The following is a 15,249-nucleotide window of genomic DNA, read 5'->3' as shown; positions in this document are numbered from 1 at the left end:
CCCCCCCCCCCCGCGGATCTTCACGTGCTGTGTTCGCTGAGAGGGAGGAGCAGCCCTCTCAGTGGCCTCGGAGCCTGTGGGCAGGAAGGTGAGTCGGGCAGGCCCCAGCGGAGCCGCTGGGTCCATCGCGGGGCGCCCCCTGCCCCGTTTGCGAGTAGCGATGTTTCAGAAGGTTCCTTGACGCCCCAAGGCTGTGCAGGACCCGCGCTCTTCCTACGGACCCACGGACCACATGCTCGGCCCGGATCCCACCCCCACGTGCTCGCGCGGTCTAGGCAGAAGGGCCCCTGGCGCTGCCGCCTCGACGTGATGCTCCGGTTTGTCAATCAAATCTCACAACCAGCACGCCCGCAGCAGAGGTGGGGGATTGGCGCGAGAGCACCTGCCTCCCAGGTGGTCCGGAGGCTCCGAGAGACCCCAGGCCAGAGGCTGGGTTGAGACATGGGGTCGGCGTTAACGGCAGTCCCCAATGAGAGGCGTCCCCGGCCTCCTCTCGCGAGGACCCAGAACTCTACACCCCACCCCGCTCAGACCTAAGGCACGAAGAAGGCTTGAGGGAATCAGAGGCTCAGGGACAGGCAGGACTCCCTCAAGTTCGTGCGCCTGAGCCGAGGTGGGCCAGCGAGGCCCTTCCCTCCCGCGGCATCCCGCCCCTCCTCTCAGGCCCTCCCCCTCCCCTCCCGGAGCCGCTCGCTCGGTCCTCTTACTTGTATGGCCGCAGCCCCCCACGCGCACCTGGGCATCATCGATTCTGAACGCCCAGCGCCCGGGCACGCCCACGTTGGTGGTGGTCTCCACCTCGGCCATGTCCGCTGTGCGCGAGCCGGGGATGCTGAAGTAGCGCCGCCCGTCGCCCGCGTTGAAGCCGGCCTGGAGGCGGGGAGAGCGAGGTAGGCGGTTGGTTCCACTTTCAGAGGTTACAGCTCCCTACCGGCTATATCCCGGCTGGGGTCAGCCACCTCCCAGCCAGGTCCTGGGCACAACCAGCAGTTGCTCGGCCGTGGGGAGCCTTGGCCCTGGCTCCCACCTCTCCAGCAGCTAGCCCCACATCCAGTCCTTCCTTGGGGCTGGGGAAAGCAGGACCCCAGGAAAAGTAGATGGCCAGGTGGTGGGTGGCGGGGTGTGTACAGCCTGAAGGCACGAGCCCTGCGGCCGGCCACTTCCCCAGTTCACTCCTTCCACACCTGGGATTTCCTGTCGGCCACAGCCTCCCCAATCAACGCACACAGAGCTGAGGCCATTTCTGTTGGATTAGGGTTAGGGTTAAGGTTAGCAGCTATTAACCAGGGACCGCGGGGTTAGGGCAAGGAGCATCAGGGGCCACAGATACTTTGGGTGTGGTGGTTTTTGTGATTCTGAGCAGCAAGCAACCCCAGGGTGCAGTGGACACCTCATGCTCATCTCTGTATAGTACAGGGAGGAGGTCTGCTTACAATGACCCCTGCTTAGCTCATCAGCTCATGACAATCCTGGAAACAGGACATCCCCCCCCACACACACACACTGAGCACCAGCCCTGCACCCACCCACCTGGGCTGCAATGCCCCCCAGGCCAGTGGCATTGCCCCCGCTGCTGGCGTGTGTGCCTGTGGTCCACACGATGGACTCATAGTTGAAGATGGTGAAGGAGGACTTGCCGTTGGTGATGAGCACGGTCTGGAACGTGTTGACCTGCCGAGGAGAGGGCTGAACAGGGTCCTGCGCCCCGTCCTGCCCAGGCCCTCCCTGGCCACTGTCCCTGTGCACTGTCATCATCTCCTAGCCGATGACTTGCTCAATGTCTGTCTCCCACCCCGGATAGTCAGCCAAGGCTGGATCCTGATGGCCTTGTCCTCTGTGTCCCAGGGCCAGCCATTCCCACACTGGCCCTCCCCTGCCCCCCACATTGGTGCCTGGCCAAGGGAGCGAAGCCCACCGAAGGGGCCCTCCAGGGCTCAGAGCTCACTCACCCAAATCCACAAAATCTCGTGGGTGAAATGAACAAAAACATTAAAAAAGGAAAGATAAAAGAAGAACCAAGGAAAAGCAATTTTTAATAACTAGGTTTTCTCAGAATTTTTCTCCATGAAAATGTTGGTGGACAGTATATGAATAAGACATGCCATATCAAATTGGGACAAAGAGTTAGGGTAACTTAGGAATGATCTTGGAACAAATAGAAAACTAACTGAAAGTCTCGGCGCCTGTAGCTCAACCGGCTAAGGCGCCAGCCACGTACACCTAAGGTGGTGGGTTCGAATCCCCAGCCCAGACCCGCCAAAACAACAATGACGCTACAACCAAAAAAATAGCCAGGCGTTGTGGCAGGTGCCTGTGGTCCCAGCTACTTGGGAGGCAGAGGCAGGAGAATCGCTTAAGCCCAGAGGTTGCTGTGAGCTGTGACACCACAGCACTGTGTCAGGGCGGCAGCTTGAGACTCTGTCTCAAGAAAAAAAAAAAAAAAAAGAAAAGAAAACTATCTGAAAAAGAATTAGATCAGAGGCCTGCCTTACACCACACATGAAAATAAATCCCAAATCAAGTACAGTTTTAGCATGAGACCATAGAAGTCCTAGAAGAAAATACAAGCAAATAGATGCAGCTCAGGAAGGAAAAAGGACTTTTAAATGTGATGTCTGTTAACAACCAAAACTAAAAGGGAGATTTATACACTTGATTATGAAAATTTTCTGGATATTAAAAAATGCCATAATTTCAAACTGAATAGCAAACAGCAAAGTGAAAATTGTTTATGACACACATGGCAGATAAAACTATCGATATCCTTAATTTGAGAAGAACTACAGATCAGTAAGAAAAAGACCAACAGTATTAGTGATTGAGCTGAAAAAGGGCCTGCTCAGACACATCACAATAGAATACAGCTAGCCAAAGATGCTGGAACAAATCAGGGCCTCTAGAAATCAAAGGTGTGTAAGGATAAAAAAGTTGCATCCTTGTTTTTTTGCCTATGTAGTCGGCAGGGAAGGAAAATGATAGTTGGGGAGCACGGAAATGGACACTTCTGAATGTGGCTTATGCAAGTGTGAGTGTGCACATGTGTAAGAGGAAAACTGGAGCTGAGGCAGCAGTCTCCTCTCCCTTCTAGAAACGTGTGCGAGGACACCATCGTGAGTGTCCTGCAGTGCTGCTCTGGGGCTGGCCGGTCATGGATCTGGGTCCCACCTGGCACTGGGCTGGCAGTCCTCGGCGAGCCAGGCAACCACACAGTGCACGTTCTCACATACACGGAAGCTCCCATCGGGGACTACACGCTCTAATTTAGGCAAACAAATGTAAGCACTAGCACGTGGACCTGTGCCAGGAGCATGGCTGTGAAAGGAGGTTGGTGGGAAAGCCTGGGGGAGGGCAACACTCAGTAAGGCCAATAGGAGGCTTCAGGAGCTGGTGAGGGTCAAATTTCAGGGGCACTGTGAGGAGATGCCTGACACTGAGCTGTCCAATTTCTGTTAATGAACCTGCTCCTGAGAGTGCTGCATGGCTGGGCTGGGCTGGGCTTCAGGGCACTTCCCGATGCCAGCACCTGTGTCACATGGCCATCCACGTTACTCCTTTGTGTGCCCCACAAGCCAGAGGTGTCCTGTCTGCTTTGTCCAGGGCTGTAGCCCCAATGCCCAGAGCACTAGTCTGCCACCCAGAAGGTGCCCTTAGGGTGTTTATCAAATGCATGAACAAACAGGCCTGGCAACGGCTGATGTGCACCCCCTGTCTCTTTTCTAGGGAGCCCAGTGCAGGCCTAGATGTAGCAGGTGCTTGGCCTGGTGGCACTTCTGTCACTGGAGCAGGCAGCTGCCGCCCTCATTAGGGAGTGTCAGCCTCCAAGACTTTCTACGCTGGCAAAGCAGTTGATTATCGAGTTAACCTTTCTGTTATGTTTGGCATTATCAAGAAATAAAGTATAAAAGGTAACTTGCAATTTACCCCTTTGAGTTCTGGGCCATTCCAAATGAAAGCTCTACCCATAGCCATCAGCCCACATGCATCTCCCTAATCATGAGCTGCTGTTTTGGGGCCCTTGGTGTTTCTAGGAGAGCTGAGGGACAGGGGGTTGAGGCCCTGTGATCTTAGCTGAGTGACCTCTGTTCCTGAGCTGGTCCCTCCTTGGGTATAGACCAGAGAATGTGCCTGATTGGCCTCAGCAAGGTGGGCCCCAGCTGGGCATCTCCTCCTGCTCCCCCACCCCCCCAGGACAAAAGCCAGAACTCACAGGAGAAGAGGAGCTGCCTCCAAAGAAGGTGACTCGGTACCAGGTGGCGATGAATAGCCAGGTGGCGGAGAAGTCCAGGAGCTCAGGGAAGTAGCGCCTGACATCCTCCGTGGCCCGGCGCAGCGTGGCAGGGTTGGTGGTCTCCCGGTAGTAGACATTGCCTGCACGCCGGTTGTCTACATCTGCCCAGAAGGCCGCCACCACACAGCGGTCCTTGGCGATGGGGAAGGCCACTGGGGTGAACTGAGAGACCTCCTTCAGGAAGGAGATGATCCCGTTATTGTTCACCTGTGAGGCAGAGAGTCAGAGAGGGCCTGACGGGTGGTGGGCAGGTGGTGGGCTGCTGCCTTCCCAGCCTCCCCCCCTAGTCATCCCCCAAGGGTGAGCCTGCCTTGGGCAGGGCATTCCCAGGATGCCCTGACAGTCCCCAGCACCTGATAAGAGCCACTTGGCCCTGCCGCACCCCCTCTCAGACATGAATGTGCTTGGGGCACAGGCTCCGATTTGCAATCTGCAGCTGATACCCTGCTGGATCTGCCGAGTGCCCAGCCCTGTGCAGCCGCTATGTGCTGGTGAGCCCCTGTGTGGGCCCTGTGGAGGGTAGGGCAGAGCACTGATACCCAGCCAGGCATGGGCAGTAAGTAGCAGCCCACATTGAACATGGGGTTGGGCAGGGCCACCTGCTACATGAAGGCTTCCTCACCATGCCCGGAAGCTCCCAAGGAAGCTGAGAAGCCTCCCTGCAGCCAGACACACTTCGCTCATTCCTGCCTCTGCCACTCCCTGGCTGTGCACCCATGGGGCTGATTAGCTGCTGGCCTTCCTGTGCTCTGGGGCTGATGCCAGCTGCTAAGGTCTGAATGTCTGCGCCCTCAGACCCCTCAACTTCACATGTTGAGACCACATCCCCAAAGTGGCAGTGTGAGGAGGTGGGGCCTTTGGGGAGCGAGCAGGTTATAAAGGTGGAGGCCTCATGAGTGGGGTCAGAGAGCTAATGACAGGGGCCTCAGTGAGCTGTCTCTGCCACATGGTGGGAAGGTGCCATCTGTGAGCCAGTCTAAACCTGGCAGCGCCTGATCTTGGGCTTCCAGTCTCCAGAACCGTGTGACAGAAACTTCTGTTTTCTACTAGCTGCTCACACTGTGGCATTTTGTTGTGGCAGCCTGAGCGCGTTCAGATCCAGTGGCTGTGTCCCCCTGCCTCTACAGAGTTGTTACTCCCATCAGAGCCCTGCAGTTAGGAAGGGCCTCCAGACCTTTCTCTGGGTGAGGGTATGCTATGTAATTCAGATCAGAAAAAAAAGGTAGGTAGATGCATCTCTCTTCTTAAAAGCACCAAAGAGAAAACAGGTGAGTAAGGAGGTTTTTATTCGAAATGGAAAACAAAGAAGGCTGTCTTGATGGCCAACCTGCTGCCCGCAGGCCACATGCTGACCATTTGCTTTGCTTATCTGTGGTGCTGGATATTTGTGAAGAGCACACATGGACCTTTTTAATTACTCACCAGTTTTGTTAGTGTTTGTGAATTTAATGTGTGGCCCCAAATAACTCTTATTCTTCCAGTGTATAGCAGGAAAAAAAAAGGTTGGACACCCCTGCTAGGAAGTAAGCCCAGCACTCAGAATTGCTTTTCCCTGAGTACATTTACAGATTTAGAAGTAATAGCTGCAAAAAAGGATCTGCAGTTTTAGTAGTTTCATCAAGGAGAAGAGGATAAATGTCCAAACTTGAGGCCAGTTTAGACAGGGGCTTGATAAGCCTGCAGTTAAGTTAGGACCGCAAGGATTCCCCTTCCCAGCTAGGGTGAACCAAAAGTGAGTGGTCCTCATGAGGATGCCTATCCCAGCCCTCCAGAGCAGTCCAGGGTACTCCAGGCCTGGGCCTAGGACTATGGTGGTCCCAGATAGGCAGCTTCCCTGCCTTCCAGGCAGAAGCAAGAAAAGCCCTCTCTGGAGGAAAACGGCTCAAGTCACCCTACAACAATTTTTCAAATACAAAATCCAGGACACAGTCAAAGATAATTAGGCACACACAGCAACAAGATGCCCCCACCAGGAATAAGCAGAAAAAAGAGGAATCAGACATGGGAGGTATCAGACTCAAACTATAAAATAACTAGGTTCAAAGAAATAAATGCAAACTTCAGAATTTCAGATTGTCAAAACAATCTTGAAAAGGAAGAACAAAGTTGGAGAACTCACACTTCCAGATGTCAGAACTGAAACTACAAAGCTAGAGTACAGTAATCAAAACAGTACAGAACTGGCATAAACAGACACACACAGACCAGCAGAACAGAATACAGAGCAGAAACCCTCTCCTACATATGAAATAAAATGATTTTAATAGGGAAGGGACGGTCATTTCTACAAGTGATGCTGGGAAACTGGGCATCTGCATGTGAAGTAATAAAGTTGGACCCTTCCCTTACACCATGTGCAGAAATTAACTCAACACACAGCAAAGACCTCCATATTAAGAACTGAAACTACAAGACTCCTAGAAGAAAACATAGGACAAAAAGTTCCATGACATTGGATTTGGCAATTAATTCTTGGATATGACACCAAAGGCACAGGTGATAAAAGGAAAAAATAGACACATTTGACTTCACGAAAGTTAAAAACTTTTCTGCATCAAAAAACATTATTAGCAGAGTAAAACCCACAGAATGGGAGAAAATATTTACAACTTATATATTTGATACAGGATTAATGCCCCCCAGATTCCCTGTTTTGTCCTTGTTCTGCACCTGTTTTAGGACAGAACTCCTAAATATTTACAACTTATATATTTGATACAGATCTCCTAAAATATTTACAACTTATATATTTGATACAGGATTAATACCCCCCAGATTCCCTGTTTTGTCCCTGTTCTGTCCTTATTGTAGGACAGAACTCCTAAAACTCAACAATAAAAAATCTGATTTAAAAATGGACAAAGGATGTGAATAGACATTTCTCCAAAGAAGACACATACATGGCCAATAGGCATGTGAAAGGATGCGCAAATCTCTCCTCATCAGGGAGACATAAACCAAAACCACACTGAGGTACCACCTCACACCCAGCAGGGCAGCTACTGTAAAAACCCCAGAAAATAAGTGTTGGTGAGGGTGTGAAGAAATGAGAATATGTGTGCTGTGCACTGGTAGTGGGAGGTAAGATGGTACAGACGGCCATTGCAAAGAACAGTGAGGGGGGTTCTCAAAAATTAAAAATAGAGGCTGGGCACAGTGGCTCACACCTGTAATCCCAGCACTCTGGGAGGCTGAGGAGGGTGGATTGCCTGAGCTCACAGGCTTGAGACCAGCTTGAGCCAGAGCAAGACCCTGTCTCTTATATAGATAGCCGGGCACTGTGGTGGTGCCTGTTGTCCTAGCTACTTGGCTGAGCCAAGAGAATCACTTAAGCCTACTGTGAGCTGTGACACCATAGCACTTTACTGACGGCAGACTCAGTACATAGTGAGACTCTCACTTTACATAGTGAGACTCTGTCTCAAAAAAAAAAAATAGAATTGCCATATGATCCAATAATTCTACTTCTGGGTATATAACCAAAATAACTGAAAGCAAGGCTTTTTTTTTTTGCTTTTTTTTTTTTGAGATGGACTCTCACTATGTTACCTAGGCTGATCTTAAATTCTTAGGCTCAAGTGATCCCACAACCTGTGCCACCGTGCCTACTTGAAAGCAAGCTCTTGAGATTGGTATTTCTGTACTCACGTTCATTGCATGATTATTCACACTACCTAAAAACTGGAAGTAACCCACGTGTCCACTGAGGATAAACAAGTGAGCAGAATGGGGCACATCCATGCCATGGAATATTATTCAGCTGTAAAAGTAAAAAAATACTGACATATGCTACAGTGTGAGTGGGCCTTGAAGAGATTATGCTAAGTCAGATAAGCCAGTCACAAAAAGTCAAACACTACATGATTCCACTTGTATGAGGTCCCTGGAGTCGTCAAATTCACAGAAACAGAAAGTAGAGTGAGGTTTCCAGGGCTTGAGGGAAGGAGGGAATGAGGATTTGATGTTTAATGGGTATAGAATTTCAACTTTTCAGGATAAGGAGTCCTGTGACTAGATGCTAGTGATGGTTACATGATAATGTACTTTAATATTACAAACTGTACACTTGAAAATTGTTAAGGTGGTGAGTTTTATGTTATGTGTATTTTACCACCATAAAAGAATTGGGGGGAGAAAGGCTTAAAACCAATTAGCATGGAAATAATTTTGTTTAAAGACATTTTATCACTATACAACTTATACATGTAATGTAATTCAACTTGTACCACTTCAATCTATTAAAATTAAAAATAAATAATAAAGAAAATTGAAAAGACATTTTTAAAGAGCCAAATAAATAGGTTCAGCACCTGTAGCTCAGCGGCTAGGGCACTAACTATCGGAGTTGAAGCTGGCAGGTTCGAATCCAGCCCAGGCCTGCCAAACAACTATGACAATTATAACCAAAAAATAGCTGGCTGTTATGGAAGGTGCCTGTAGTTCTAGCTACTCGAGAGGCTGAGGCAAGAGAATCATTTAAACCCAAGAGTTTGAGGTTGCTGTGAGCTGAAGTCATGGCACTCTACTGAGGGTGATGACAGCTTGAAACTCTGTCTCAAAAAAAAAAAAAAAAAGAGCCAAATAAATAGAATGATAAAAAACCAAATAAATGATAAATTAAGAACTAACTGGGCAGATTTAAGAGCTGATTTGATGCAATTAAGAAAGAGTTAGTGAATTATAACTAAATGACAGGACAGAAGAAACTAGGGCAGAGACAAAATCCAGAATTTAGGGCAGAGACAAAAATATGGGAGATATAGAAGAAAAAGTATGAGACATAAAGGGAACCAGTGAGACAACCAGACACAGGTGTGATGGGCACCACCAGAAGGAAAGGAGATACAAGGGCAGTGGCCTAGAATTTTCTAGAACTGGAAAAAGACATCATGCCATAAATTCAATAATTCCAATGATTCACTAGCTGGAAAAATAAAAACAAAGCTGCATAAAACAAGGGCTGGAAATGCATAAAGTCAATGACAAGAAGACAGTTTGCAAAAGGGCTCAGTGGGCAGATCGACAGCCCACGTCTCATAAACCACAGTGGAAGACAAGAAACAGTGGAACTACATTTTCAAAGTGCTGAAAGGAAACAACTGCCAACATAATTCTCCTATATCCAGAGAAAACATCCTTTGCTACTTGAGATATTGTGAGATACACGTTTGGTCTTCAATCTTGTTTCTTGATATTCAACTTCTACAATCCTTAGACTCTCCAAAGGGATGTCTTTTTGCATGCTAACACGGTGACTAGGGGCTGGCAGCTGAATCCCTGAGTGGCTTCAGGATGGAGGTTGGTCATAGGAAAGACTAAGGCAGCATCAGAGGGTTGGGACACCCAGCCACATCCCTCAACCCCAAGGAGGGGAGAGGGGCCAAGGCCATTGTGTTTTCTAGGAGGAGGGTAAAGGTGTAAATGAACTTATTAGTGAGCATAATAGTACTGTTAAAGGTGCATATTGTACTATAGGGTAAGTACTGCAACAGTGCCCATATTCCCAGCTGACAGAGGAGTAAGAGGGAATGATTAAGATGCTCAATGTAAAACATGGCAAGAAAGGAGAGAATGAAATATAAAACAGATGGGACAAATAGCACAAAAAAGATGGAGATTGAAATATGTACAGTCCATCTGGATGAGCTGTGTAAGTGACTGCTTGAAACCAGAAAGTAAAAGAAAGTTTCTTTTGCTGAGAATATGTGACCATTCCCTCTGCATTCCCAGACCCTTCTTGTCTCCTCTTCTCGGAACTCAGCCGCTTTAAGAGAAAAGTCAAATATGACAGGGAAGTTCTGGGAGGGGAGGGACTCAAACTTTTATAGCTTTATGGTTTTACACTTTGATAGTTCTGCTGGTTACAGGTATCCAAGTGTCCATCCTACTGTAGGGATGGGGGTGCCATGTGCAGGGGTATCTGGAGGCTCAGAGGACCACGGGATAGAGCTACAGGGGAGTCCATGCTGCAAAAAGGAAAGGGCTCACCAGAAAATGAAATTAAAGGCATCTATATTGGAAAGGAAGAAATAGAACTATATTTGCAGATGATATAATTTTAAATATAGAAAATCTTAAGGAATTCATTAAAACATTATTAGGACTAATAGATGTGTTTGCAGGTCACAGTATACAAGGTCAAAATACAAATATCAATTGTATTTATATACAGTAGAATTGAGTGATCCAAAAATAAAATTAAGAAAACAATTTTATTTTCAATAGTATTAGAGAAAATTAAATACCTGTATTACACTTAGAAATAAATTTTACCATTTAGCGTTAGACAAGTACACTAAAAAGTATAAAACATTGTGAAATAAAGTAAAGATCTAAGTGGAAAAAAATCTCATGTTCATGGTTCTGAAGATTCAATGTGTTTAAGATGGCAATACTCAGGCTCAGTGCCTGTAGCTCAAGTGGTTAAGGTGCCAGCCACATACACCACAGCTTGCAGGTTCAAATCCAGCCCAGGCCTGCCAAACAACAATGACAACTACAAGCAAAAAATAGCTGGGTGTTGTGGTGGGAGCCTGTAGTCCTAGCTACTTGGGAGGCTGAGGCAAGAGAATCACTTAAGCCCAAGAGGTGGAGGTTGCTGTCAGCTGTGACACCACAGCACTCTAACCAGAGTGACAGCTTGAGGCTCTGTCTCAAAAAAAAGAAAAGAAAAGAAAAAAAAAGATGGCAATATTCTTCAAATTGTGCTATAGATTTGACACAATCCCAATTGACTTATTTGTAGAAATTGATAAGCTGATCCTAAATTCATATGGAAACTCAAGGGACTCAGAATTGTCAATACAATTGTGAAGAAAAACCAAAGTTGGGCAGCACCTGTGGCTCAGTGAGTAGGGCACCGGCCCCATATACTGAGGGTTGCGGGGTCGAACCTGGCCCCTGACAAACTGCAACAAAAAATAGCTGGGTATTGTGTTGGATGCCTATAGTCCCAGGTACTTGGGAGGCTGAGGCAAGAGAATCGTGTAAGCCCAGGAGTTGGAGGTTGCTGTGAGCCATGGCAGTCTACCGAGGGCGACAAAGTAAGGGTCTGTCTCAAAAAAAAAAAAAAAAAAAAGGAAAAAAAGAAAAACAAAGTTGGAGGACTCAGACTTCCTGATTTCCAAACTTCCTACAAAGCACAGTAACCAAAACAGTGTGGTGCTGGGATAAAGACAGATGTGTAGACCAACAGAATGGGGAGCCCAGAAATGAACAGTCACATTCACGGCCAACTGATTCTCAACAAAGGTGCCACAATTATGTAGTGAGGGAAAGAACAGTGCCTTTAACAAACTGTGCTGGTAGAAGTGGATATCGCTATGCAAAAGAATACAGCTGGACCACCCCCCCCCACCTCACATCATATGCAAAAGCTAACTCGAAATGGATCAAAGACTTAAAAGTAAGAGCTAAAATTATAAACTTCTTAGAATAAAGCATAGGTGTAAATCTTTGTTGGATCGGTGACCTTGGTTTCTGGGATATGACACCAAAAGCACCAGGAAAGAAAAATTAGACAAACTGGATATCACCAGAATGAATAACATTTGTGCTTCCAAGGGTGCCTTTAATAAGTAAAATGACAACCCCCAGAATGGGAGAAAGTACTTGCAAATCATATTCTGATAAGGGATATATTCAAAGACAAATAACTCAAAGAAATGAGCAAAGGACTTGAATAAACATTTCCCCCCCCCAAAAAACTCCCCCCAAAACATACAAAGAGCCAATAACACATGAAAAGACGCCCAGCATTAACTACCAGGGAAAGGCAAATCAAAAAACACAGCAAGATACCCTGTGTGGCCTGTGGGATGGCTATAACCAAAGACACGGTGCTGACCAGTGCTCATGAGAACTGGACCCTTCACACTTTGCTCATGGGATGTGAATCAGCACAGCCACTCTGAAGCAGAGAACTGCTATATGCACCAGCAGTTCCGCCTTAGGTGTGTGTCTGTACATGCCCAGGAAAATGGATGCATGTCCACACCAAAAGGTGCATGTGAATGCTCACAGCGGCATTCTTCTGGCATTATTCACAATAGCCAGAAAGTGAAACCAACACCAATGCCCATGAAGTGAGGATAAATTAAAATAAACGAGTTATTATTTGGCAATAATAAGAAAGGAAGTGCTGACCCGTGCTACAGTGTGAGTGAACTTTGAAAACAGGATGCCACATGAACAGAGCCAGGCACGAAGCCTGCGTGACTCCTCTGGTGTGAGGTGTCCAAACAGACAAATCCATGGGGTGGAGCACAAATTAGGGATGGATGCAGCTAGGGGTGATGGTAAGGAGCATGGGGCTTCTTTTTAGGGTAAGGAAAAATGCTCTCATATTGATTGTGGCCATGGAGGTACAACTCTGTGAATACATGAAGAAACTTGGATGTGCACCCTTTAAAAGAGTGAGCTGTATGGTAGTGAACTGCACCTCACAAAGAGGGTGTCTGGGGGGCTATGGGTGTGGGGAGAGGCAGAAGTGCAAGGCTGGGCATGGGAGTAGGCACAGGCCAAGAAGAGCCAGCAACCTCCCTGGATGCCCAGCCATGCCCTCCTAGGAGGAGAGAGCCTGGTGCCCGAGGCAGTGACAGGAGCCCTACCTTATGCTCACCTCCCTAGGAGGTGTTCCCAGTGGGGAAAAGTTTCCTTATTCAGGCGCTGGGATGCTAGACCAAGCATGAGGTGGGGTTGGGCGTGTGCAGATTTCACGCCTGAGGCTCACCGCTGGCAAATTTCCCGCCTGTGGTGTCAGGGAATGTTTAAGGCCTGCTGGATGCAGAGGTGGGAGGGCACCTGCAGATGGCCCCTCTTGGATCCCTGTCCCTTCTTCAGAACTAGTGGGAACTCCAGGAGAAGGAAGTCCAGGCTAGAGTTGGAGCCCTTCCCAGTCCAGCAGTATCTCTGCTGAGACAGGACCACCACCCCACCCCCAGGAAAAGGGGACCAGGTGAGTGCTTGTAGAGGCTGAGTGAGACCGGTGTGACTTGATGGCCTGACTCTTGAACTTCACAATAACAAGGAAAGTACTGATAGGCCCTGGTGGCCAAATGGACACGGCGCCCTGAAGAACAGATGTCAAGGCCCCTTGGTTGTATATGAGGAGATGGTAGCCACCCTGTGGGTAGCTCCTCTCCAACCCCAGTGCCCAAAGTGACGTGGATGCTTGGTGGAGCCCTGGAGCTATACAGGCCCCCTGGATGCCTGGGCCTGGTTCCTGATGGTCCAGCTGAGCACAAACCTGTGGTGTCCACTGGGCAGCAGCAGCTGTCCAGCCCTGACTCCAACTCTGGGAGACTGCAGGAAAACCAGGCAGCGCTTCGGGCTGAATTGGAATAGTCGCCCTGGCCATGGAGAGTGCTTGTGATGACCAGAAACATCAGGGTCTTATTGACTTCTGGTGTCATGTGGTGTGGTCTTGGGGTCAGCGGGCTTTCCCTGTTGGGCCCTCCCTGTTGTCCCCGCAGACACGGGCACAAACTGTTCACAGTATCTGCTGTGGCCCAGACTCTGACTGGGGCGTCTCCTGTCTCCTGCTCATGTTAGCCTGTAAAGAGGGGACACTCCTGAAATGATACTGAAGTTTGTATAAAATGAAAATTTTCTAGAAAAATGAAAATTACCAAATGTAAGTAGAAATAGAAAACCTAACTTTTCATATAGTTATTAAAGAAATCGAATGAGTATCCACAATTTTTGCACCAAGAAAACTCTAGGTCCATATGGGATTGCCAGTAAGTTTTACCAAACATTCAAGAAATAATTCCAGAGGTATGTAGATAGTCCTAAATAGAATAGTTCATTCTATTAGGCTAGCAAAACCTTGATACTAGTTTTTTTGAGACAGAATCTGACTCTGGCTAGAGTGCTATGGTGTCAGCCTAGCACACAGCAACCTCAAACTCCTGGGCTCAAGTGATCCTCCTGCCTCAGCCTCCCAATTAGCTAGGACTACAGGTGCCCACCACAACACCCAGCTACTTTTAGAGACAAGGTCTTGCTCTTGCTCAGGTTGGTCCCAAACTTCTAAGCTTAAGTGATCCTCTCACCTGGCCTCCCAGAGTGCTGGAATTACAGGAGTGAGCCACTACGCTTGGTCCTTGATAGTAAAATTTAACAGAGACAGTACATGAATGGACAACTAGTGGCCATCCTCACTTATTTAAAGTTGCTAAAACCTTAAACAAATTATTAGAAAACTGAATTCAGTGATGTATAAATAGGCTAAATAATTTATCATTGCCAAGTTGGGTTTTTGTTAGGAATACAAGCTATGATTTACATTAGAAAACTGATCAGTTTAATTTGCCATTAAATTAATTTTATTAATTCAAGTGACCCATTTAACAGATGAAAGGAGAAAATCACATAATCATTTAGTATAGAGGAGGCATTTAATAAAAGTCAACAGCCATTTGTGATGAAAATTCTCAGAATACTGGGAATAGAAGGGAACATTCTTAATCTGAGAAAGATTGTCTTCAAAATAGGCATAAGCTCTGTATTCCGTGGTGAAACAAGCAGCACTTTCTTCCTGAGGTTAGGAGCAAGTCAGGGGCTCTGCTGACCTCATTTCTATGAGACAGCACATTGGAGGTCTCAGCCAACACAGTACAGCAAGAAAATGAGTCAAAAAAGTGAAATGATTAGAAAGGGAGAAGGGAAACTCACTGAGCACATAGGGATGTGGATGCAAAAACCCGAAAGAATCTGCAGACAGAAAATTTGTTAAAATAAACAAGAGATTTTGTTAGGTTGTTACACATACAATCAGAAAATGCAAAAAAAAAAATCCACTCTAATTCTGTGTCCCACCAATAAATGGAAAATGCAATTAAAGAAAAGACATCTTTATAGTAGCATAAAAAAATCAAGTATCGGCTCGGCGCCTGTGGCTCAAGCGGCTAAGGCACCAGCCACATACACCTAAGGTGGTGGGTTCGAATCCCCAGCCC

The 15,249-nt window shown here is 47.5% G+C and overlaps 1 protein-coding gene across 1 annotated transcript in view; it reads right to left on the bottom strand.

Moving 5' to 3' along the window:
* SNED1 (sushi, nidogen and EGF like domains 1) overlaps positions 1-15,249 on the bottom strand; it is a 76,961-nt gene that overhangs the window by 46,721 nt on the left and 14,991 nt on the right. The window contains exons 2-4 of the mRNA XM_023518252.1: positions 4,208-4,495; positions 1,531-1,671; positions 708-870 (exon numbers count right to left, since the gene is read on the bottom strand). Of these exons, the coding sequence (XP_023374020.1) occupies positions 708-870; positions 1,531-1,671; positions 4,208-4,495 (592 nt within the window). The remainder of the gene's footprint in view (positions 1-707; positions 871-1,530; positions 1,672-4,207; positions 4,496-15,249) is intronic.

The sequence above is a fragment of the Otolemur garnettii genome, unplaced genomic scaffold (assembly GCF_000181295.1).
Source record: "Otolemur garnettii isolate 467f Iridium unplaced genomic scaffold, OtoGar3 scaffold00133, whole genome shotgun sequence".
Classification (NCBI taxonomy): domain Eukaryota; kingdom Metazoa; phylum Chordata; class Mammalia; order Primates; family Galagidae; genus Otolemur; species Otolemur garnettii.
Note: the sequence above shows the minus strand (reverse complement) of the source record. Positions and strands in the feature narration are given on the sequence as shown.